This window comes from Accipiter gentilis, chromosome 23 (assembly GCF_929443795.1).
Source record: "Accipiter gentilis chromosome 23, bAccGen1.1, whole genome shotgun sequence".
Classification (NCBI taxonomy): Eukaryota; Metazoa; Chordata; class Aves; order Accipitriformes; family Accipitridae; genus Astur; species Astur gentilis.
In genome coordinates this window covers 11046592-11072165 of record NC_064902.1, presented here as the reverse complement: position 1 = coordinate 11072165, position 25574 = coordinate 11046592, and the positions used below count along the sequence as shown (strand labels likewise).

At 54.5% G+C, this 25574-nt stretch overlaps 1 protein-coding gene across 4 annotated transcripts; it reads right to left on the bottom strand.

Annotated features, from left to right (window-relative positions):
• Positions 1-5654: 5654 nt before the first annotated feature.
• On the bottom strand, positions 5655-24769 carry ABHD6 (abhydrolase domain containing 6, acylglycerol lipase). Of its 4 annotated transcripts, none has more exons than XM_049826545.1 (10): positions 24564-24769; positions 17431-17495; positions 15579-15722; positions 11934-12090; positions 11401-11514; positions 11052-11184; positions 9595-9752; positions 8907-8961; positions 8319-8419; positions 5655-7580 (listed from the first exon to the last, which is right to left on the bottom strand). In XM_049826545.1, the coding sequence occupies exons 3-10, from the start codon at positions 15695-15697 to the stop codon at positions 7404-7406; spliced, it is 1014 nt and encodes a 337-aa protein (XP_049682502.1). In that variant the 5' UTR covers positions 15698-15722; positions 17431-17495; positions 24564-24769; the 3' UTR covers positions 5655-7403. The 4 variants fall into 4 exon arrangements, with proteins under 4 accessions (XP_049682502.1, XP_049682504.1, XP_049682505.1 ...); XM_049826547.1 differs by lacking the exon at positions 24564-24769 and adding an exon at positions 21194-21318; XM_049826548.1 differs by lacking the exon at positions 24564-24769 and adding an exon at positions 18004-18245.
• Positions 24770-25574: the final 805 nt, after the last annotated feature.

The window sequence follows — 25574 nt, the reverse complement described above, 5'->3', positions numbered from 1 at the left end:
TGCCGTGCTAGCCGCTTGCTTGGGGTTCAAACGTGGCTAAACCGAGTCAGGCAGCAAGACAGATAATATTTCCAGGTAGCCTGTGGCTGGGTGCATCTCCCACTAACCGAATCCAACTCAGTAGCCCTCAAGGATTGTGGGGAGACTTACAGGAGCCCTCCTGGCCACAGCGCTCTGGTTGTGTGGATGGGAAATGCTGGCAGGGGAGCGGGTGCTGAAGAGAGAGGATAGGAGGATGCTGCACAGGGTCTCCTGAGCTGTGTGGGATGGGAGGCCTGGCATCGCTTTTCCAGGGGTGCAGGGGGTTTGATCCCACATGCATTGCCCCCATCTCCTCCAGCCCCCCGCAGGGAATGGGGTGCACACACTGTCACTGCTCCCAGCAGCGGTGCTCTGGCCCAGCACCCGTTAGTTTTCTCATTTCACACCCTTCACTCCATCCCCCTGCGCCAGAGCTCAGAAACAGCCTTTATGAGCTGGTGACAGCATCCCCAGGAGCACACGGGTTTCGCTTGCAAGGCCAAATCGAGGCTCTTTCAAAACAAGTTAATGATTTAACTCCTTTCAGGGGTGACTTGCCCTTAAACTTGAAAGTCTGGACATCTTATGGAAGGAGAGAATTTGACCTCGAGAGCACCCAGCTCCGAACACGAGAGAGGAACGCTGGGCTTTGCCCCCGGACGGGTGACACACGGGTTGGGGATGCGTGGAGCACCCAGCTCCCGCAGGCAGCGCTGCCAGACCCTGCCCGGGCACCAGCCCAGAGCAAGGAGCAGGACCCCAGTGGGGTGCTGGGCTGTGCTGGGTGCAGGTTGGAGCGGGGTGCAGCATCAGGACTACTCTCTGCTCCCCCCAGGGGGCTGCAGCATCTCCCCACGCTGGTCACTTGCTGCCACCTGGTGCCACCTCGCCACAAGTGCTGGGGACCTGGGGTGTTGAAAGTGGGGAGGCCCGTGGGGGAAAAGGCAAAGCGCCCGTGGGGTCCCCATCCTCGACACCCGTGGCCCCAAGCAGTCCCACTCGTCCTCCAAAGGACAACCTTCACCTGGTTCTCCAAACAGGCCAGTGACCTCTCTCCTGCCTACGGGGTCAAAGCCAGGACTCCAAATATTTCCCAACCTCCCGGACACCACGGGGAGTTATTTCCCCTAAGGCAGGTGGCTGTTCCAGGCATGGAATCTGGAGGTGGCCTCCGTGGTGTCCCAGAACAGCTTGGGAACGGGAATACAAAGCACCTAGAAACCAGCAGGGCGGTAGATAACAGGAATTATACACTATTGCAAAAGAACATTGGTTTGGAGTAATGTGAAACTGGCCCCCAAGGCAAAGAGAAAGCAGTAGGGACTATATTTCTTTAGTTGGGTTTTTGTCAAACAAGACTGTGTCATTTCCACTGGAAAAATAAGGAAACTCAAGATTAACTCAACCTGCAAGGTGGCTGCAAAGCACACAGCAAAATTATTTTCACCTGTTACCAGTGGTTCCCTGCGGAAGTGGAAGGAGACACACTGTTTTCCACAGCCCCATCAGTAGCTCACTAATTGAGCTGGAGGACAGGGTGCTTAATGAATACACAGCTGAGACTGCCCCAAGGGGGTGGGCTGGAGAGCTGGAGTGGGAAAGGGATGATCTTGGCAAATAAAAAAAAAAAGGGGTGAGAAAGAAAGGAGGATGTCATTCTAGAAAGACCAATGCAGGATTCTGCTCTCAGGTATGAATAATCAGTGTGCAAAGGTAGGCTAGAGAGCAATATCCCAGGAAAGGGTGACTCACAGGCTGAGCAACACCACTGGGGGGGGTGGGGGGGTGGTCGGCTCTTACTGTTACTATTTATTTATTTTAAAACCAAACTGACTGAGATGTTTGCTCTTAACACACTCATGAAGCAAGACACCTGCTGTTTGAATCCAGTAAAGTCTGAGCCCAGAGTTTATGCCCAGCTCCCTGCATTACCCCTCCAGGTACAGGAGGAGCAGCTGGCAGAGCCTGCAGGATTTTATTCCGGACACAGCAGGTCTGCGAACATGCAAGAAGGTGCTGCAGGGAGTTATGAACACACTCCCAGCATCCAGTGGGGACAGAAGTAATAAGCTTAAATTTCAGTAGAGATTCAGGCTATTCATTAGGACGCCCCGTGAGCCTGGCAGCTCCTGGGGAGCTGTAGTGGGATGTCTAAGACCAGTGGGGTCATTCAGAGCTGATGCAGGAGTCGATCTAGGGAGGGCCTGGATGATCTCCCAAGGTTTCTCCCAGCCTTACATTACTACTACTATCCCATGAAATGGCTGCTCCTTCAGGGCACAGGCACTGGGCTTCCCCACCACTTAGGTGCCAAAGGCAGAGGCTAAGGAAAACGTGTGTGAAGCCTCCCCTGCAGCTGTATTTGCCTGTGCCTCGCAAGGACTTTATGTGATCCACCTGAGGAATGCGAGTCATCTGCACTGAGGTGGTCCAGAGCCCGGGCCAAGGGAATGCCCTGCAAAACCAGGGGAAGCACAAATCCCCATGCTGTTACCGGAAACCTGCCAGCTCACCCAGTGCTCCTGTCCAGCTTTTCCCAGAAAGCAAGAATACAAATAAAATCAATAAAGCAGCACAGCAGTGCTGTGCATGGGTCCTGCTCTCCAGAGCAAAACAGAGGTTTCTGGGAAAGAGTGGGGTTCAGAAAGCGGTGTAATGCCACCGTCTCTGCTGGGCACCCAGCTTCAGGCAACAGCAAAAGCCCTTGTCAGAGCACCCTGTTCACAGCTGTTTGCTGGGCATTTAGGAAAAAAAAAAAAAAAAAAAAGAGGCAGTGACCCTGTTGAGATGGCTAAAGATAAAGTTTTTGTGTAAGAAAAGAAAATCAAGGCTCGCTGTCCATGCCTCAAGCTGCGGCAGGAGGCAGCAGGCAGGCAGCGCTGTCGGGCAGGGAATGGCAGGGAGAAACCAGCCGGTACTGGTGGCCCATCAGGTGTTCAGTGAATAATCCCAAACCGCCCCCAAGAGGCTGGTGTTCGGAAAAGGGCCTCCCAGAAGGAAAACCGACCAAAACCACAAACCAACATCCCCCCCGCCCCTGTATATGTTTTCCTTGCATTCGCCATAAGTCTCAGCTAGAGGGTCCAGGCAGGGGACCCTCGCCACATCGTGGGGCGGTCGCGGGTGTAATGGGGAACGCATGTCTCCGCTGTGCTGTGGCGTGCAGGGACACGGGTGTGGGGACAGTGGTGCCCCCTCCCACAGTGGGCGAGAGGGGCCAAGCCCCAGAGTGCTCCCATCCAGGCTTCCGTGGGAAAAAACACGGTTTGTGTCCAAGAGGATTGTGAAACGCATCGAGTCAGAGGAAGGTTCAGCCGGGTGAGAGACACCCACAGGAGCACGCAAACCACAGCACCAGGCACCCCGAGCACCGCTCCACCTGTCAGAGGATGCCCTGTACAGGTCTGCACTGGTGAACACCCCCACGCAAGGCAGCAGATGCTGTTATTCTCCTTTGTTGGGAAAATGGGAGAAAGGTACTTCTCCACTGCAGACAAACATCTGACCGCAGCTGTGTGGAGCAGGACCCAGCCCAGGTTTCCCTGTGTGTGCCCAGGAGCAGATGCCACCAGCTCTGTCCCTCCTGCTCCCACCGACACCCTGGGAGCGGGTCCACGGGCACCACCATAGACCTGGACGCTCAGCAGCACGACAGCTTGCGTGGGTGCATCGTTACGTTTATTAGCAATCCAGCCCTATTGTGTTTTGCAACCTCTTTTCGGGATACAGTGGATCAGCCTTGGCAAGACCCAAAACAACCAAGGGCTGACTCCTTACTTAGCTTTTATATGAGCCTCTACCTCCCTGAGCCTTGCCACCCAGCCCAGATCTGGTTTATTCACACAATTACAAGGAAAGCAACACCGGGCAACAAACCAAAAGGAACGCTCCTCCCTCCTACCCTGGCAGGGTGCCCAGGATCACCACAACTGGGATCCAGTGGTTTCCCTGTAGTTCCCCCAGCTCTACCCACAGGACACCCAAACCCACCAGGAGGAGCAGGACCCTCGGCCCCTTCCTGAGCCCCACGCACAGCCCAGGAACGCAGCCTTACCTGGGGGTGACTGGGACTCGCTGCCAAGGGGGAGAAACTGAAAACATGGGAGCAACCCTCGCACAGGATAGGGCTTTTCTGGCTCCCAGCAGGAAATGAGGGTTAGCAGGAATAGCGACCAGTGTTAGCAGATGTGCTTTCGGGTGTGTTTCCAGGTGCAGGCAGCTTCCCACCCTGCCTCTCGTCAGTGGGCTCAGCTGCTGCTACGGGGCCAGCTTGGGCACAGACACGGGCACGGGCACCCTTGACTGCGCAGCTGGAGTGAGCCGTGGGTCAGCACCCAGACTCCCCCTTGCAAAATAGACCTGGGTATTTTTATTACTGAACTGTGAGAGGCTGCAATGTGCGATGCAGACACCCGAACTGCCCAAACCCCTGCCTGCAGGCGAGAGGCTCCCTCCCACCCCCTGCGCTGCAGTAATGAATAGGTCTGCTGCAGCCACCATCACCTCGACCCATGCATTACTGCAGCAGCGGGGCCGGGGTGCCATGGCAGGGCCCAGGCAGAGGAACGAGGTGCCAGGAGGATGGTCCCCAGCCCTCCCTGCAGCTCCTCTGTCAAACAAAGCAGCTGCTGGGCCTCGACAGCCTCCTGGGGAAAGGAGAAATTCAAATACTTTTGCCTGGATATTGATGTAACGCTATTCCTAGCACACTGTATGAATTCGGTTAAGACTTGTAATTACAGCTGAAATTGGTATTTAACACACTTTCAAGAGATTTAAGAGGAATCTTGGTGCTTAAAACCTAACTCCTCTGCTCCTTGAGGTTTTATTATGCTGTTGAGTGTTTAGGGCCACCTCCTTGTAATAAAAAGAAAAAAGCAAAATTCATATTGTCTTTGAAGAGATGATACTTGAGCCTTCCTGGTCTTCACCATCTCTCTTGACATTATCAGATATTCCTCAAGGCAAAACCTGCATCTCCCAGAAAGTGGGGAGGAAAGAAGCAGCAGAACAAGACCCCTGTGCCGTGCTGTCGCGGTTTAACCCCAGTCGGCAACCAAGCACCATGCAGCCACCCACTCACCTCCCTCACAGTGGGATGGGAGAGAGAATCAGAAAAGTAAAAGTGAGAAAACTCATGAGCTGCCTCCCATGGGCAGGCAGGTGTTCAGCCATCTCCAGGAAAGCAGGGCTCCATCATGTGTAACGGTTACTTGGGAAGACAAAATGCCAACACTCCAAATTGTGTGTGTGTGTGTGTGTCCCTTCCTTCTTCTTCCCCCAGTTTTATACGCTGAGCATGACATCATATGGTCTGGAATATCCCTCGGGTCAGTTGGGGTCAGCTGTCCCGGCTGTGTCCCCTCCCAACTCCTTGTGCCCCCCCAGCCTGCTCACTGGTGGGGTGGTGGGAGAAGCAGAAAAGGCCTTGACCCTGGGTAAGCACTGCTCAGCAGTAATGAAGACATCTCTGCATTATCAACACTGTTCTCAGCACAAATCCAAAACGTAACCCCATACTAGCTACTATGAAGAAAATTAACTCTATTCCAGCCAAAACCACCACACGTGCATCATCCCACTCCACAGTCCCCTTTTTCCTCAAAGCAAAAAATAATCATTGCACAGCAGACTCCTTAAATCACTAGATTTTAATAGCCATATAAATCCTTTGCGTACAGCAATCTGTGGCATATGAGAAACCATATAGATACCCAACAACTTTTTCTGGCTTTTACCACATAAAACTATCAGCAATTTTTTTTTTTTTTTTAAATCAACTCCTGTAGTAGAAACAATAACCAAGCAATTAACAGCAAATTTCTAATTTTCTAAAAGAACAATGTTTCTTCTCTTAAAAAGAGCAGAGAAGCTGACGGGGAGTTCCAGATACACGTACAGATTGGGGTACCTCAGAAAGACGGTGAGAAGATGGCTGTCAGCACCGCAAGTGTAGTGTGCATACCTGGTCGGCGCGGGGGCTCTGGCCGCACCTGGTGTCGACACCCGAGGAAGGAGGGCTGGGCTGTCCGAGGGGTAACGGCCGCCTGCTGCTTTGCCTTGCAGAGGACCACACGCCGCCTTGCCCTCCGGCGGCCCTTGGTCCTGCCCGAGACCAGCACCAGCCCTCTCCCCTTGAACACACAGTGAGGGACTGCACCCAGGGAGGTGCAGGATCTGTCCCCGTACATCGCCTTGCAGGCTGCAAAGCGTAGCTTGTCTGCATTACCCGTCTCTATCTATAATTTCACTTGGCCGGGAGTTACAAACCATCAAGAAGAAGCACAAGCACACCATACGTTTCCACGCCACCGCCCAGCGCCTCTCAGGAGAGCTGTCCCCCTCCTCGCCACCCAGCGAGCCCAGGAGCCTGCACACCCACGCTGCTCGCAGACACAGCCCGCTCCCACTCCTCACGCCTGGTTTCGGTGACGTCGGCATTCACAGAATTCACAGAATTCATTAAGAATATCGTTATTTACATCAACGTGTTCAGCAGCTTACGTGGTAGAAGAGCTGAGACAAGAGTTCACCCGAGTTTACTGACTCGCACCCTGCCCACAGGTTTATTGCTGACTTGGGCTTGGGGACCAAATTGCCCCGGGGGGTTTCCATCCCTCTGGTTTGCACAACAGTGGCAAAGCTGCTGTCTGCACCCCAAGTTCTCACTCGCCATGTTCACCCTCAGGGGTAACCATCCCCCAGGCAAGGCAGGCTGTGCATGGATGCCGTACCCTGGGCAATGTTAAGGCATTACATATACACAAGAGCTGTTGGGGGATTTAAAAAACCCACTCAAAGTGTAAACATTTTCGCACATACAGTCATTGGACTTCCACGCATGAAGTTTTCTGGTGTTTTCTGCGTAAATCACGAGTTAAGGAGCTACACAAAGGGCACTCGAGCAGACGCCTGGAGCACTGGGGTTCTCTTACAGCACGGCAGCATGCAACGCAACGGACTCTAAGTAGTAGAAATATCATAAGTCTCAGTCCAGGATGCTTCCTCCTTCCTACGTTTCTTATATAGTTTAGGTAAATGTCATTACAACTACGTGCCAGTAACTCGGGTAAGATGGGTGGCTGCATAAGGAGCTTCAGCACACTGCATGGCTAGCGCTTGGTGATTTCGGCTCATTCCTACTTTATCTCTAAGTAGAAAAGGGAGAGATTCTGCTTCCGTTCCTGTATCTATGGAGGTTGCTCAATGACCCCTAGGTCGCTGTGTCGGCGGTGCTATAGGTTTAGGTATCAGTGATTCTGCCTTCCTCAGGGACTTTGGCACATTCACCCCGATTCATACAAGATCCCTGAGAACTTATCAAAGCTGCAGTACTTTACAATTTAAAAGACCCGGTGTGGGCACGCAGCTCCCCGCCACACTCATGCCTGCTTCTTGTTGCTGTCCATGCTGTGCAGCAGCGCTAGGAACTCCAGGATGAGGTTGGCCGTCTTGCGGGGCCGCTCCACCACCACCGAGTGCCCGCAGTTCTCCAGGATGTACACATGGCAGTCCGGGATAGCACTTGCTAAAACACTGGCGCCAGAAACGTCCAGGACCTGGATGGCAGGGGAAAAAATAGTCATTCCCACGGGCAGAGCTAGGTTTTGCTGGACACCATAGAAACCCTGTTGCAGCTGCCTTTGCAAGTCCAAGCGAGATGCTGAGCAGGGATGCGGACACGGTCCTTGAGATGCCAGCCCCATCATGCAGTGCCCACCTGGGGACAGGACCGGGAGGCTGCACCTTGCCGGTCTCAGCATGTGGCAGGGAATTCTCTTGGACGCTTTTTGGCTGCCGCCTCAGTGCAAAGGGGTCATTGTAAGCAAATGCTTGCACCCTTGCATTTACAGAGCGCTTTGCGTGCCTGCAGCTTGCCTCCTCCCCCTCTCACTCCTCCCTGTGTAACCAGCCCTACGAGCCCCATGCCTTGCCTCACCTCGCCGCCTGCCCACGAACAGCACATCTCTTCCCAGTTGCCAGGACAACTCTCTTTGCTGGCACTTTATTCCTCTTCCCAGCCCACGCCTGCTGCGCTGGCGCCTGCCCCCCGCCTGCCCCCTCGCCCTCCCCAGCCCCGGCTCTGCCCTCTCCTCCCTCCGGTCCCATGCTGACTTTCTGCCCATCACCCCGCCGAGTCCCCGTGTCCAAACCCACTGGGGATGGGGACACACGTGTGCCAGCTTGACGCAGAGCAGCACGCGGCCTGGCAGCAATGCCCACGCCATGCTCCCACGGGTGGACACGGGCAGAGATGGAGACGCGGTCCCGTGGGGGAGGCGGAGGAGGCTGCGTACCTGGTCCTGCTTTCCCCAGATGACCTGCGTTGGTGCTTTGATCTTGCTCATGTTCTCATGGAGAGAGTGCCTGGACTTTTCATCTGCGATTTCTAAAAACACTAGTGGGGGCAAGAGGAGAGTCAGTCCTACAAGGGGGATGCTTTGCCTTCCCTTCTCACAGTGGTCCCCGCGGGCCAGCCCTGCCAGCATCCCCTCAGTGGGAAACCCAGGCAGGGGTGATGGCGAGAGCCCCGATGGGCTGTCCTTGCAAAGGCCGAGTCCTGCACCGCCACCAAGCCCCTCTGCAGAGAGACCCTCTTCCGAGCCCATCTCCTCGTAGATATTAGTACTAATTAACCCAGCTGGCAGGACGAGGGTAAAGCAGCAACCCCATTGCCCGTGGGGGTGGCAGTGGGTTGCTACCAGTGACCAAGGCGCATCCCCAAATCTGTTAATGACATTGCCCCCTCCCACCCTCAGCAAGGCAGCAGGGGGGTGCAGGGGACAGATAGCAGCAGGGGACACGGGGCCGGTGACAGCCTGTCCCCGTACCCCGGGGGGTCCATCTGGAAAGCCTGGTGAGGGGGGCTGCGGCCACACACTTACGTTTCCGGTAAAAATCATTGTGTGGGATGCGAACGTCGACGAGGCCCTGGAGGATCTGCAGGGAGAGCAGAGGAGAGCTGCTGGGGGGGGCCCCGTGCCCTGCACAGGGCTGACCGTGCCTGAGAGCGCCCATGAGCATGGCAGGCAGCTGGGAGCACGGCCCCACCACCCCGGCAGTCTTGGTGTTACCATACTTTTTGTTTTCTTACCCTCCAATCTACTCATCCCAGACTTCCTAAGGAAAACCAGCTTAATGGCCAGTCCCTGCCAAGTTCCTCTCGCTTGACAATGAGGTGATTAACATTTCCATTGCTTTTGCTTAAAAAGCAGCAAACAATTCCCCTTCAGGCCGGACAACAGCTGCCTTAGTTATTTAATTCTTCCTGCCAGCCATATTTACTAAAAAGCCCTTCGACATCCCAGCTTGCTGCCAAAGGTGTCGCTGGAGGAGAAATTTCAGCGGGCGCTGCGGGAGGGCGGTGGGAAAAGCGAATTTGAAGGGAAACTGCTGGAAGGGTGCTGGGAGCGGGGCTGGGGGTGTCCCGCCTGGTTGATGGGGGGATGGCAGCACTAGCTCTGCTCCTGGCATCGCCTCGGCTGCCACCATGCAGGCTCAGGGAGAAGCAAACCTGTCCCCTGCTCTCCAACCCCCCTTTCCCGGCTGCTGTAGCCAGCCCGGGCTTCTCACCTGCTGTGGCACCTTGAAGCGAACGTAGGAGCAAAGCTTCAGCATATCTGCCATCTCCTCGGGTGTCGAGGGAATTAAAGGGATCCTGTCGATGCATTTGGACTCTTGCAGCTCCCGAAGCTGCTTAATGAACTTGCTGTCGGTGGTACTCGGCAGGCCTGGGTCAAACGAGAAGGGGGACACAAGCTAAAACCCAGATGAGACCCCAAGAGCCTCAGCAACAGAGCATCACTGTAGTGACCTGCATCATCCCTGCCTCTGGCCTGCCACTTGCTCTATCACTAAAAAATTAAAATTAAAATAGAGGGGGAGAATTAAATCTGTACATACAGCAACCTTAATATGTACCCAGAGGTACCCCAGGCTCTCTCCTGCTCCAGGACACCACCGAGCCCTGCGGGCTGATGCAACACGAGGTGTATTCCCTGTAGACAGGCGTGAATGCTTCGGCAAAAACTATATAGTATATATAGCGTTTATTTTTATGTGGACGGTGGATGCAAATACTAATGCCCATGCCCAGCCTGCTACAGCAAAGGGTTAGACAGAAAATTTCAGAAGCCCCGTCCACATGCACCACTGTGGGGAAGAATCCCCCAGCAGCTTAACCCCAAACCTCTCTGCAGCCCCCCCCAGAGGTTTCACATCCAGAAGCCCTCGGAGAGTTGGCCAGCACCTCTCCCAGAGAGGAGGGGAGCCTTGTCACACCCAGCGCCTGGTAGCTTGGTAACCTTGCGCGTTGCTTCATTAATTACCTGGGAACTGCTTTCCTTGCATGGGAGAGGGAAAGAGCTGCTGTACCAACCGGGATGCAGCAAAGCCCTCCCTGGCAGAGAAGCTCCCTGCCAAACCCCCCATGTCTTCTGCAGCATGTCATGCCCAGGCTCTCCCGAGCCCCGCACCGGCCAAGGGGATGGTGGGGATGGAGGAGTGGTGCACGGGCATGGGGACACCCTACTGACCTGCACCCAGCCTCAAAATGGTCTTCCGTCTTGGAGCACCCAAACGTGGGAGGAGTGAGCTCGCCGGCTCCCAGAGCCCCAGCCCTCCGGCACGCCGGGGCTCTCAAGCAGTCCGACTGGGGAGACCTTTTCCCATTGTTGCCTGGGTTCCCCCTCCAGACTGAGAGGCTACAGACATGCCATATAAAACAGCTGCCACCCCAAGGGGAAACACATTTTCCTCCAGAGCAGGAATTGTCCCATTTACTCTAGTCCCAGCTCTAACCATGGCAGAGCGGGGCAGACTCCAAAGCCCCAGGGAAGACCAGTCAGGACAAGACTGTGATTTGCTCCCGTGCCCTGGAAGCTCGCCCTGCTAGAGATTTTCAGACCATACATACAAATTATTTCAAAATGCTTTGCACTAAAAGCCTATTGTGCCTCCAGCGCTGCTCTGGGCTTTCGCACTGGCTCCTGCTTGCCCTCTCCCCATCTCACCTCCCCTGCATTGCCCACCTGCAGGACAGATAAGGGTCAGGCTGCAAATGTCTTCTGGATACTGAGCAGCATAGACGCCGGCAACGTTTCCCCCCATGGAAGTCCCAACCAGATGAAAGGGCCTTCTGTTCAGCTTGATGCACTCCACGAACTGGCAGGGGAGCAGAAGGAGCATTGTTAGCGGGGACGAAGCAACGGCATGGGGTCATTAGAGAAATTCAGCTCAAAAGCTTGAAGTCGATGGCTCTGGCTGCCTGGGGGGGGAGGGAGCGGGGCCACACGAGGCAGGGCTCACAGAGCTTAGCATCCCTCATGTCCCCACATCCCTGCATCCCTCTGCAAAGGCGATGCAACACCGGGGCATTACCTGGTGTATTCTTTTAGCTTGCCCACTAATGGAGTAATCGTCCAAGGCTGAGCGGGTTGTGCCTTCATGCCCGGGCATGTCAACACACACCAAGTGCAGGTTCTTCGGCAGGAACTGCAGAAACAAACCGGGGGTGGTTACGGTGCAGGGGAACCACTGCAAAGCTCAGGGTTGGAAACTGGTGGCCACGGGTGGGAGCAGGGGGGGTCACTCTCCTCCTAGCAGCCCCTGGTTACTCATGCACCAGAATAAGTCAGCTCACATCCTACCAAGGATGACAAGATGAGAAACCACGGGCAAGACTCGCTTCCCATGGAGAAGACAGGTATGTACTGCTCTTCCCCTGCAGCTTGGCATGTCATAGGGATGAAAGGGATCCAACAAGCAATGAGCACAGAGCTAAGGAGGGTGTTTCTAGCATGTTACCGTGATCATCACATCCCATGCATGCAACCATTGGGTCCCCACACCGCCTTCAAGCCCAGGACCATTGACTCTCACTAAGTAGCAATATGATAGAAATTGAGTCCCACCTTGACTATAGACAGCCACATGTCTTTGTGGGCTGAGAACCCATGTAACATCAGAATGGATGGTCGGTATCCAGGTCTCCCTCTATAGGAATAACAAAACTGATAGTCATCGTAGTTTGCATATCTAACCTGCATACCCAAGGCTCGGCGCCAGTACCTGGAAACAAGGAGAAAACACCACCAGTGAGCAAGGCAAGACCGGGGCCCAGTGGTAATATAAGCCAGGTGACAAGTCCAAACTCAGCCGCGGTTTGCTAGTTTGCTAAGGCCAATTAGGTTGGGCTCACATCAGTGTTGTCATGGCCCTAACTGGGACTAATTCTGAGCATCTTGCCCCTGGACCAGACCCTATGCTTACATGTGATCCCTTACAGGTGTAGTACTGGCCGCTGGCTATTCATGGCTGTGCTGCAGACGGCTTGTGGAGACACCCTGTTTGTCAAAAACTTCAAAAAATACCCGAAATAACTAATTTGCACAGTTCCCTCAAGGCAATGGAAATGGGCCAAAGTAGCAAACTGAAAACTGAAAACACCCAAAGGTTGGTATGAGGAGAGAGGCTCAAGAGAGCAAGGCAGAACACACACGGCAAGGCAGCATGCAGGATGGGCAGGCCAAGGGAGGCACTTTTTCCAGGTGGGTAAGATGGATCTGTCACGAGTTTATTGGGGCGCACCCTTGCAGCCATGGGACAACATCACACCACGGTGGATCCCAGCCAAAACAACCATGTTGCCCAGGAGCACCACAGAAATCCATTCCCCATATATGAACTAGATGATCCTTAAAAATTTATTTGTACGTACATAAAGGATCGGGGGGGGGGGGCACCCTTACACAGGGTCAAATACCCCAGAAGATACCAGGCTAAGCCCAGGGAAACCTGGGTTATTCCTCTGAAAGCAGAGGCAGACAGCTCCTGCCAGCGCATGCTTGGAGCCTGCTCAAGGAGGATGCAGTGAAACTGCTGGCCAGAGGGGACCTGGGCAGAGATTATCAGTGACACTTTGGACACATGATGTGTACATGCAGTCCAAGACGGAGGAGTAGGCTCGCTTCTTCTGCATTTCCCCTGTGCTCAGACGTAACCCTTGTCAGGATAACTACCGGGCTACTCCTGAGGGCCAAGATACGGGCAAATACTTTTATAAGCGATATCAGAATTTATTTGAGACACGAGAGCAAGGTCACCAACACTGCTGGACTGTCCTAGCTCTCTGCCCACACAAAGCTTATGCATAGTGCAATCCTCTTTTAGCATAATCCCTTTTTAGAGGGAGTTAGTGGAACTTAAGCAGCATCTCGGCTCTGTGCTGGTCCTACAAGGAGAGGTGAATTTCTCCCTGAATAAGTGTCTTAAGAGTCCTCGCCTCAAAGGCACTGGTGTAAACTACCGATGGGCAAGATGATAACATTTTTAGCAACTGATCCTGATGGATCAATTCAGCAGAAGGCAAAATAATCTGTGCAAAGCTGAACTGATCCCTTGCGAGGTGTTAACGCGCTTAGTGGCAGTGGCTAAACTGATTAACCCCTGGCGGCAGAGCAGGCAGAGCAGGCAGGCTCTGGGGCTGGGGTCAGCGGGGCAGCCCTGGACGTCACACCCGGCAGGGAGATGCATTAGCGGCAGGGGTGGGAGTGAGGCCATCGGCGACGGGGGCCCAACGTGACCCTCGGCCGCGCCGTCCGAGGACACGCAGACCGGCACCGAGGAGGAGGAAGGGGGAAGTGAGTGGTGGGAGAAGGGAGAAGCGTCCCCGGGGACCTCCCGGGGACCTCCCAGGAGCGGTGCCGCAAAGCTGGAGCTGCACGGGGATGAAACGGGCGGACAGCATGGCATGCTGCCTGCCCCCTCTCCTGCCTCTGCCGATGGGGAAACGCAACAATTTTGTCCCAAAAAAGAGCCGACTCAGAAAGAAGCAAACAGGAAAGGAAGAGTAAAGGGCAAACCCACTCTTCTCACCCACTATCCCTAAGAAAAGAGGTGGCCGTGAAAGAGGGCATTGCAGTTACTCCTGCAAGATGTCAGTGCTGCCAGAAATGCTGGAGGAGAGAGAGATGGAGGCACTTACCCTTCAAAAGAAAACAGCCCTGCTGATCTCTGCTCACATGCTCCCTCCCTCAGCCGAACACAGCCTGACCTACCCACGGCGCCTTTTTACTCAGCCCTTAACTTGCAACCCCAAAGGACAAGGCAGCAGGGTCTTTTCTATCTCCCTCTTAACCGGGGTCCTCAAAGCTCCCGGCATCAGCCCCTGGCGCCTCCTTTGCCCTGTCCTGCCTGTGGCCCTCCGAAGGCTTCGCTCAGACCACACTCGCTCTGCCCTGGGGTGGTCGCATTTCTCCAGCAATCCTCCTCTGAACCTGAGCCCATCAGGGTCCTCCCTGGCTTCCACCAGCCTCTCATATGTCCAAAGGAAAAAAAACCCTTTGACTGACAAACCCGGTACGGTCTGGACCTGCCCCGGGCAGCAGCCCAGGCGTCCCTGGGGCAGGAGGCTGTCACACCGCCTGCTCTCCTTTGCAGAGCAACATTTGGCCTCTCAGGTCCTCGTGCAATGCACAACGGGAAGAAATTCTCCCCTGTGTCGATCCAGTCGCTGGAGTTTTCATCCCATCCTCCCTCCTCTCAGCCCCCAGATGCTGTGATTAAAAGGTTGCTAATAAATGTGCTGTTAGAAACAGGCTTCATCACGCTGCTGCATCTGAGTGCCGGGGTGGGCTAACGTCCTCCTCTCACAGGAGGTCAGTGATTTGGAAACACCCTGTGAGCAAAACTGCAGGAGCCACCATCTGCCAGCAACACGTGAGGGCAGCCTGCCGTGCTGCCTGCTGCTGCCTGCACCGGGCGATGAGACGCTGCCCGGCTTCTGAAAGGAGCATTATTCCAGCTTTCCCCTGCAACAAACCCAGACGGGAAAGCTAGCAGCGTGCTTATCACTGTTTTCCAGGGACAGACAAGGACTGAAGGATGTAGCACCTGCCTCCTGGTATCAGAAAGGACGAGATGCAAGGGGGTAAGGAAAAGCATCGCTCCATCTTCTCCGATGCTCCCAGCCCAGAAGAGAGGGAGAGAATGAGAAAAGCCTCCTCTGTAACTACTAGCGAGAGAAAAGTCCCTGCCTGCCGAGCAGGCTGTTAGCCGGGAGGGAGTGCGTGAGCCCGGGGAGCCGCGGCAGAGCCGAGGACACCCACATTGACGGCTGCATTGATACGGTGGGAGGTCACCAGCCTGCGGGGCTGCCAGGCTGGGGGACAGGCAGCTTCGGTGACGCTTTTCTCAGTCGCAGTCCTGTCCTTGGGGGAAACAACCCAGAAACATTCGGAGACATCCTGCAGCCCAGCTGAGGCTGCTCCAACAGACGTAAGCCCCAGCAACAAAAAAACCAGTAAGAAAATGCCGTTTTCTTCTCCCAGAGATGCTTAAAGCTACACACAGCCAGTATGCCTGTGGAAAACCCCATCTCACCTGCTCCTGTTGCTGTCACAGGCAGGAACACCCACGTCTGTCTGTGCCACCTTGCTGCCTTTGGGCTCTTTGTGCATTTGTGTGCGTGCCAGGGCGCAGGGACCTGATGGGGACCATCACCATCAGGTAATTCCACCCCTGCGCTAAAGCGAGAGCAGCTGGGCTAATGAACTCACCAGTAGTAGATGCGGATGAGCGCTGAGGGCCAGAGGAGGAAGGAGGCCACGAAGGCCAGGATGGGGATGGCCAGCGTGCCGCCGGCGATGACAAACATGTTCAGCACATCCAGGTCCATGCTGGTCTTCACCGCCCAGCCTCACCTGCCCACGTTTAGGGAAGGATCAGAGGTTAAACACCAGAAACAATGACAAGTCGACAGTAAATGAGATCTCTGCTGCCGGGGGGAGAGGAAAGCGGCTCTGCGAGAGGCAAAGGATACTGCTCAGGAGCACGGCAAAGTCTCTTCCAGTTTTAAAAATCGATTATTTCTTCTGGGTCCTTAATGGATCTAATTATTCCAATGTTATCCTCTCAGGAGAGCACATCTCAAACGGGCAATGAGCCTCCTTAACAGGCAGAGACCACATCCAGGGTGATGGGGTGCAGCGTGGCCCTTGGGACACTTTGCAGACCGGGGAAGCACAGCCCCGCTCCGCTGGGTGCAGGCAGCCTTTCCACCCCGATGGGTGCAGGGAGGGCTGCCTTAACGCAGGCTCCACGTTGCTTTTCGGAGGCAGGCGTCCAGCTCCGGCTCCCCTCCCCCTGCCCAATCCCAAATCCCCAGCACACAACCACTGACCTAGAATTGATGGCTTGAGCCCAGCTCTCATTACTGCTCCACGCAGGCACCAACTAATCAAGGGAGCAGAGCTTAGTAATGGGCTCGGGAATTGAAGGAAACAACCTGGCATGGGGCTCTTTGGCGACTAGCCCTTATCTGAGACAAATTCATACTCTCCCCCATGTCCTCACTCTTGCCCCACGGGGCGTTTTGCACTTGCTGTTGATCACAGGTCCCCATCCCGGCTCCCGAGCTTCCTTCGGACAAATCTCAGGGGCGGCAGGCGGAGGACACAAGGTGCAAGGGCGAGCTCTCACGCAACGCCATGCTCGTCCCTGAACTCGCCCCACCACAGGCAGCTGGGATATATTTTTCTCATTAAGAGATTAAACCCTGTCGCACACACATCTCCTCTAATTCCCCCTGCTAACCAACATACGTCTCACCCTTTCCTCAGCACTACCTCTTTTGTCACACATCTATAAAACGAAACATCCTCAACGCCTGCTCTCCCACCAGCCATCCCCCCCCCAACACCACCACCACATTTGTCCGTGCCAGGACAGACAGATTTATTTCTGCTTCCTGCAAGACTCACAGCAGTATGTGGTATGTTGTATATTATGGCGTGAAGCAGGAACAGAATCGTTGCAATCACATTCTCTCCCCCTCCAATGCCGTCACACTGGATCACATCAAACCCCCACATTACACACGACCGAGAAAAACAGTTTATAGAACCTCTGAAGCAACAGTCAGGTTTGCCCTCTTCCCCCAGGGAAAATAGGAATAACTGAAATTTGAGGAATACTGTATATATTTCCACCAGGCACATCCTTAACAAAGCTAAACCTCATTTCCTTCTTCAAGACTCAACAACATGCCGTTATTCATTTAATTAACATTTTGTAGAAAGATCTTTGATCTCTGCACGGCTTGTTCATAGATAAACAATTTGTGCAACAGATAAACATTTTATGTGAGAGCAGGGCTGCCTGGGAGCCCACCTGAGAGCACTTGCTGCCTTTCACTATGTCACTAAAACAGAGAAGAAATTAAGCACAGAAAATCACCATCATTCCCACTGGCGACCCATAACAAGAGCAGACTGCAGCTAGGAGAAAGCACGGGAAAAGCACGGGGCGGTGGGAGCCCCTGCGCTCCCCAGCGCGGGGTCACCACCTCCGCCTCCACCGCCCTCGGAAAGCAAAACAAGAAGGAGAAAGCCTTTAAAAAGCCCAGCTTACTTTGCAGAAATCCCCTCCTCCTCTCGGCACAGGTCCCGCTCGCTGTGAGTAGCGTGTGTAGGCGTCTGAAAACACCGTCAGAAGAGGAAAAAAAAAAAAAAAGATTAAAATCGCACTCCTGCTTTATCTCCTCCTTTCAGACTCGGTAGCCAGGCAAGATGGTGAGTTTGGGGTATTTAAGCCACCAGCTTCTCTTCAAGACACCTCGTCTTCACCATCTGACCAACCTTTCCCCTGTTTATGAAAATATGGTCTTTTGTACAATAAAGTCAAACAAGGGCACTTCTTCCAAGTAGGAGCAAAGTGCAAGCTGCCATCTGAGATGAAGCAAAAGCTGGCGCAGCACGGCGGGGAGAGCCAACGCCAGCAGCCCCTGCCACGGCCGGGCTGCGCAGCACCCAGCGAAACGGGGCTCATGGTTGCGCTTTGGGTGATTATAGCTATTAGAACAAAGCCAGCTAAGCTGCTTCCCATCCCCTTCCTCTTCGTCTTAAATGTAATTTTCTAAGCGCTCTCAGTGCCAACCCCCCCGAGCCTTCCCTGTGCGAGTCGCGCACAGCCGCAGGAAATTACTTGAGAGGCAGAAAAACGCTGGCCTGAACTCGCCGGCAGCTTTTGGCTGTGGAAATTCAAGCTGGAGGCTCAGCAGGAGCACCGGAGAGCCCCCCCCCTGCCCTGAGCGCTGGGGACTGCTTTGAGCCAGAAACCCCCGCGAGAGATCCCCCCCTGCCACGGCTGTGGGGCCAGGGGCACCCTGGGGTTCCCACTCCCATCGTGCCGGAACGTTTCGGCAGGGCCATGGCAGCTGCCGCTCACCACGTGAGCCCTGGCGCCCAATGCCGGCCACGAGCACCCAGCAAGCCTCGCTCGGGGCCCCCGCCGGCCACGGGTGCTCGAGGGGGGGGGGGGAGGATGCTTGGGGAGCCCCGCGGCGCAGCCCAGCCTCCTTCTGCGTGGCCAGAGCATCGCCATCGATTTCCATGGCTACCTCCGATGGAGGCGGTGGGAAGGAAAATGCCGGCAGGCCCAGCTCCACGGTTGGAGGCAGCCATTATCACCCTGGTCCTGAGCACCCCCAGCCCCATAAAGCCACCCCTGCCCCCAGCAGCGCTGCCGGGACACCGGCTCCCGAAAGCCACGCAGGAGCACCCCTGGTGCCATCCCCCCCCACACCAAACGGTGCTTTGCTCAGGGGACGATGACCCTCCCTGCTGCACCGGTACCAGGGACAGGAACGGGCAGCATCACCCCAGGCACCGGCACAGTCCTTTGCTACCAGCTAGAGAGACATTGTGGGCTTAAAAATAAAAGCGAGCGCCCTGGTAACAGCTGTAAGTCTTCAGACCGCAGCTCATTCATCACTCTGAGGTGCCCTGTGACCAAGAGTCACAGCAAAGGCCCCAAGCATTGCCACTGCTTCTTGGAAGGGTCTCCAAGTACCTCATAAATTAACTCGCAAACATCAGTTAGACAAGTCTGATAAATGCCGTGAGATTATGGTGGCTATAAGGCCAAGCGGGCTGTGCACCCGGCAGGGTACGGGATGCCAAACAGGAGCACCGGTTGCCACACCGGCAGCTGAGCCGCAGGCACTAACCACCGCGGCCCCTGCATCCCACCTGGGAGGACGCCCCAAACGAGCCACCCCAGGTAATGGGACGGACCCGGGAACAGATGTTAAGGGGAGGCTCCACGTCTCCGCTTGTCTCCTATTTTCCTCCCTGTGTTGAATTCAGGCAGGGGACTCATCACCTGCAAACAGAGGGGCCAAGAGGCAGGAGCAGGCTGTGGGTTGCTACAGAGGACAGCATGTTGACAACAGTCCCCAGGGCTACCGGCCAAAGCGACAACAAATTACTGTGAGCAAGGTTTGAATCCTCATCAGTACTTTTTTCTCTTTCAAGCTTGGTGGGTCACACCAGGGAGGCTGGAGAAGACCCAACAGTGCAACTCAGGTGTATATATCAATTTTTTCCAAGCCCCATGTAAGATGCAGCAGCAGCAGCAGCAGCACACCCCAGTGTGTGAGATCAAAAAACTGCATTTAGCTCAAAAAAAAAAAGCAATCCCAGAAACGTGAAAGCAGCTGGGATTGTTACCCAGGGAGACAGGAGGCTCTTCACCAGGATTAACATCTCTCGCAGAGAGCTGGGATGGGGGTGGCACGTAGAGGGGCTGCGGCACAAAAGCCTTCACAAGGCAGAGGGGCTCTGCTGGGAAGGGGAAAGCAGCAGCTAATGCACTGGACAGCCCCGTGCAAAGCCCGAGAGGGTTTTTACAACACAGGAATCACATGTGTGCGCTCACTGTCTAGACGTGCCAAAATTCAAGCACAAAGGTTGTATTGGGCTGTGCTCATCGGGACTGGGCTGCAAAACTAGAGCTACTGCCCTACGCTCGGTGTTTCACTTACCGCTCCCTGCGCCCAGAGCAGCCCATGGCTGAAAAGACAATAGATTTAAAACCTCCGAATAGCTGAAAGCTAAGTGGCACATTTAGGCATACTTTAATTTTTTTTGAAGAACTGAAGAAGAAGAAACATCAACCAATTTTAAGATCCCGCTGCAGAAACAGGGGGCTTTGACAGGCCTCAGCAGCTGAGATGGGGCCCCCAGAAACCCTGACTCACACCACTGACCGTGTAAGAAGAAAAACCCGAAACATGCAAGTAAGCCATTTCCCTTGGAAACCGCCTCCTCCTTGGCATCCTCAACAGCCAGAAAAATAATACTGACCATAAACAATGACATAACTAATATTACGATTCCTCAGTGGTACATTTTGCAGCATGATCTTTTAGATGCTAGTCACAGTGAAATTATAATTTAAGATCTATTAATATTTGAAAGATCACTGTCCATCAGCCAGCCTGCTCTCGGTCTTAATCCAGCCTCTGGAGGGCTGGGAATAGGAAACGTGCCCTTTCACCTTCATTTATTTATAGAAGGCAGAAATGAGATCATTATTTCTGCAGCGCCGTTTCACGAAACATGCATCTCTGACCCATTTGTATCTGTGCAACGCGGCTTTTAAACACGAGCCAGAGTCCGGGCTGGCCCCCAACCCCACTGCTGCACCCCAGGCTGGGAACACGTAGGGACGAGCCGCCGGTGTCACTGCCAGCCAGCCTGGGGACAAGGTGGCTGAAAAAGCACGACCGGAGCAGGCTGTGCTGCCAGCCAGGCGCTGATTTAGAAAATCATAACGTGCCAGACCTCCTTCCGGACCCCGTCGCCACCCCCATCCTGCCCCACACGCACGCAGCGGAGGATGCACGGCGCAACTGATGTCACGAGTGTGCCCGGACTCAGTCCTCTCCTGGGGAGGGGGGGGGGGGGGGGGGGTAGGAAAGAATTGGGGAGGGATGGGGTAGGGGTACCAGGGACCCACCTCCAGGTCTCCTCTCCCACCACACAGACACCCCCCCCACCCAAAAGCATCATTCTGAAGGAAAATGACGGCATCCTCCAAAGAGCGGGGGCCGAGAAGCAACGCCCTTGCCCCGTTTTCTGATTATTCTCGGGGGGTGGGGGGATTTTAAAGCAAATTAATTAAATCTTTAAAATTATTTTTTTTTTTTTTTTTATTATTTCTTGCATTTTGGCTTTGCTCGGGACACGGGGGGGGGGGGGGGAGGACCGGGGGAGGGAGGGAGGGGGGGCCCGGACGCCGTTCCGGCGTCCGGGCCCCCCCTCCCTCCCTCCCCCGGTCCTCCCCCCCCCCCCCCATCAGCCCCGCATCCCCCCCCCCCCCCGCCTCTCACCGTGCCGATCCAAACCGTGCCGGGCCTCAACGGCAGCGCTGAGCGGCGAAAAACACGTCGTCTCCGTTGCTCCCTCCCTCCGCCCCGGTGCCGGTCGTTCCCGGTTGCGGCTCCGCGGGGGCGCAGCGCAGCGCGGCGGCGAGGCGGGGATGCGGCGGGGCCGTGCGCGGTGCGGAGGGGAGGGCTGGGAGGGCGGGATGTGGAAGGTATGTGGGGGGGTGGTGGTGGTGTAAAAGGGAGATACAAGGGTGGTTACACCAGGGGTTACGCCAGGGATGCGACAGAGCTGCCACAGAGATGAGAAGGGGAACGCGGGGCTGGACACCCCCCCCCCCCTTGCGTGAGGCTTGGGAGCAAGTTTGGGGGTGGGAGTTGGGGGGATATCTGTCCTTTTGCCAGGTCCCGGGATGGGGCTGTGATCAGGGAGAGCGGAGTTCTGCAGCATTTCCCACGGAAAGGGCACAAAGGTTGAAATCGGAGCGTGCCACTGCTGCTTTTACACCTGAAATAGGATTTCTAAGCCTTAGGTTACCAGGCTGTTCCCTGCCCTCTCTTCCCAACAGATCACACCGTTTGCTCTCAAGAGCTGCATTTCAACCCGCATTTAAAATCTGCTCTGATTTTTTCTTAAAACTGCCACCCAAATTCTTTTGCCATAAGCAAATTGACTTTCATTCCCTCTGGGTCATATATCAGCTTGGTACACACCTTTAAGATATGCCCAAAAAGATAAGAAAACTTAATTGGAGATGAGATCAGCTCCTGAGTAAATGCAGGCAAATCCTCGCCACATCTGTGCTTTGATAAAGGATGTCCTTTTAGTCTGGCAGGCTGGGAGAGCCGAGAGAAGAACTGGTGTAAAGGGCGTTCCAGGTCAGAGTTTACTACAATAACCAAAAGCTTTCTATAACATGAGCTATTTGAAGAGATTTATAACTGAAATCAAGGTTTTTAGGTGGCCCAGTGAAGGCTAGGCACAGCTTCGTGCAGCTTTTTGGGGGGTTTTGTTTGAAAAGCTTCCCAGTCAAGCGAGGCTAAGCAAAGATGAGCTTCCACTAAGGTGACCTAAGCAGACACAGGAGGTATTTCACAAGCCTTTAAACATTGTTTGCAGTCGCACTTGTTTGTTCAACTTTCTCATGCATGGCCCCAGTCTCCTGCAGGACACGTGCAGGGCAGGGCTGACTCATGCCAGGGATGGATTACCCAGTGGGTGATTATTCCAGGCCACCTGGTGGGAACGCCCCTGGAAATAGTCATAGCGAACCATGACTCTTAAAATAGAGAAGGTGAAGCAGAGACCTGCAGTGGTTTTATGTTGAAACACAGCAGGAGCCAACCAGGGAACAAACTCTCGCAATCTAAGCGCGCAGCCACGGGGAAGAGTCATCAAGTGTTTCCTTTGGTGGCAATGGGGAAAGGAGGGATTTTCAGGGCTCTCCTGAGCCAGCCACTGCTGGGATGAGGCCACGACTTCAGCAGGTCACCGCCCCGGCAAGGCGGCGGCAGCACCGTGATGACTTTGTGCAGGCGCCGAGGCTGCTCCTCCGTCCCGGCACAGTGGAGGGGACCTTGGGCTCTCTGGGTGGCATGGGGGACCCTGGGGGAGCACGGGGCACAGCTGGGCTCCCTGTCCCTGCAGAGAGCTTCCCGGGCTTGAGGGGAAGCCCCAGCAGCTCCCCGGGCACCTCCTTGAGGGCCCTGCAAAGCCATTTTTGGGGTGGCTGCGGCACGGCAAGCTCAAATTAAAGGCCAGCGCCTGCACTGACCTGCCTCGCGCGTTTCATGTCTCCTCTCAGCCCACAGACGCAACTCATCACACAGCTGCAGCAGCAGGCACAGACCAAGTCAGGCCCACATCACCCCCCTGGCTGCCGGCCTTTTGGAGCCCAGTGCCAGCTATCCTGGCCCTCAGCTGAAAATTCCTCATTCCAATGCCAGCGTCAGGAGCCGGGCTTCCCACCGGCACAGGAGCACAGCTTTAGTGCTGTGAGCAGGGCAGAGGATGACTTATGATCCGGTCAGAAACAAAATATCTTTCTAAATCAGAGTAGCCACAGGAAAAAAATTAAAATTAAAAATAATAAAAAAATTAGCTGTCCTATGTCCCCAGAAACGAGGCAGCGAGACTTGCACATAAACTGTCTTGTTTTCCATAGAAAGGTGGAAGCTCTGGTTGGATTCAGGCCAGGGTAGCTGTGGGGAACTGAAGCTTCTACCTCACCAAGCTGAGGAGCGGCGTTGCTCCACCAGATGAAAGGCTTCCATGTTACTTTCCACTGCTGGGTGATGAATTCCCAGGGAGCATGGCGGGATTGTTTGTAACCATAACAAGTGACAGCATGCCGCTTTGGTGAAGTGAATCATCTTCCCAGGGTGACTCGTCCCCATCTATTTCCACTCACGTAGTGCTGGCCTTGCGGCACGATGCCGTGAGCAATCCCCAGGGGACCGTGGGCATGGGAGAGCGCCGGGGTAGGCAGATGCCCCACGAACCCGGCATGGCCCCACAGCCCACCCATGGGACCTGCTGTTGAGGAACGCCTCACCGTGCCCTAAGCAGAGAGCAACTTTAATGACATACAGCTGCCAGAATCACCCCCCAGGGCAGGGGGTAAGATCTCAGCTCACCCCAGTTTGCAAACGACAGCTCTCAGTGAGCACAGGAGTAAGTAACACCTCCGGGCACTGCTGTGTGCTCCGGGCAGCCGCCCTGTCGCTCTTCAGTGGCTGCATTGCACAACCTGGGACAAATGCAGGAACAAATGCTCCTGACTTTTAAAATGTTATAAAGCAAGACCTACTTGCCTGTTAACAGCTTTAAATAATACCTTCTTAACTCTGTTCAAAGTTAATGCATATATTACACACATTTTAATTGCATCTTTAACTGCTAACAGTCAGGGTGTACTTATTGTCACAAAACCCTCCTTATTTGGTAGCTGCAATATCTTTATGGAGAGGCAACTTCAAAGCCTCGTCTAATCGCCATACGTCAAAGTCTTTATTTCAGATTATGGCGTGCACTCCTACGTCTCAGCTAAGTGGCCTCGTTCAGGAAACTGAAAACATGATGAGGCATTTTTCCTTGAACTGCTTTAGCGTGCAGGCTTTCACACTTTGAACCACTACTTGAACAATACGGATGTATTAAGTTGAAAAAGAAAACCCTATCGGAGTCCTGTACCAGCAAAGGAATTATGCCCTGACAGTAATTTATTAAGTGGAACATGTACCTTCCAGAATTATAAAGAAAGATTAAGTATCAAAGAAGACCCTATTGATTCAAAACATACCATGTATCTTGCACACCACATATTTTTACCCTCAGTTATACTGAATTTCCAGAGGGTCACGCCAGGACACTTACCGACATTAGGCTGACACTGAAGCCGCTTCCCAGATGACCATATTCGGTCTGCAGCCCAACTGTGAACTTCAGCAATACAAAATAACCCGAGTGCTTTGCTACTTATTAACTTGTAATTCCAGGAGTCCGAGATAAAATATTCTGCCTGATAGTTGTGATAAGGTCACCGAGAGCCCAAAGTTTATTTCATTTGCCCAAAGGAACCTACTTTTATGGTAATGTTGGTGACTTTGGGGCTGGCCCTTCCTGCTCCTCCCGCAGACCTCGCCTCGTCACAGTGGATGTTGGCAGAGTTGCAATTTGGGTAAAAATGATAAAAATTAAGAAACACCCACCACCTTAAAGCCTAGCATGTGGGAAGGGGAGCGCGTGGGCCCCTTGTCCAGCAAACAGAGCTGTGGTGGCACCTGGGCAGCCCCAGCCTGGAGGTGCCGGTCCCCACGCCGCCCTTGCACACCCCAACTCTACCCTCTGCCCGTGCTGCCAGTGCTTCCCCGGAGCCGCACGCTCACCTTTGGAGGGACAGACTTATGGGGGTGCTGAACGGGGCAGCAGGGACACCCTGATGGGCCGGGGCTTGGGCAGGCTGGGCCAGCCTCCTGCGCTCTTTGCAGAAGGCGCACAGCAGCGCTGGTGTCCCCAGCCGGCACACAGACACCACGTTTTCCCACAGGAGGAGAAATAAATTTTCAGCGTTATTTTCAGGTGCTGAGCAAAGCCCTGGGGGCGACCTCATGCCCCACAGGTGCTCCCCCCATGGGGCACCCCGTGAGTCATACTGCCTTCAAGCCCAGAATAGGCTTCTTCTGGCGGAGCAGAAGGGGATGTGGGCTTACCCGCAGGATCCTCTCTGTCCATCTCTGCCAGCAAAAACAAAGCCCTGGGGCTGCGGCCAAAAGGAAGCGGCTGCGCCCGACAGGAGAGGAGGAACCTCTGTGTTGCTGCCAGACCCTCACAACCCCACTGTCCCCTGGGGACCCTAAGCAGGCGTTCAACGTGGAGATACATCCC

Bases quoted from the DNA above. Each gene is read 5' to 3' on its own strand.
- ABHD6 (XM_049826545.1), bottom strand. From the start codon at position 15,697: ATGGACCTGGATGTGCTGAACATGTTTGTCATCGCCGGCGGCACGCTG. The intron at 12,091-15,578 runs GTGAGTTCATTA...CCTTGTTTCCAG, and splicing joins CTCATCCGCATCTACTACTG to GTACTGGCGCCGAGCCTTGG. The intron at 7,581-8,318 runs GTACGCAGCCTC...CCTGCCATCCAG, and splicing joins TCTGGGGAAAGCAGGACCAG to GTCCTGGACGTTTCTGGCGC.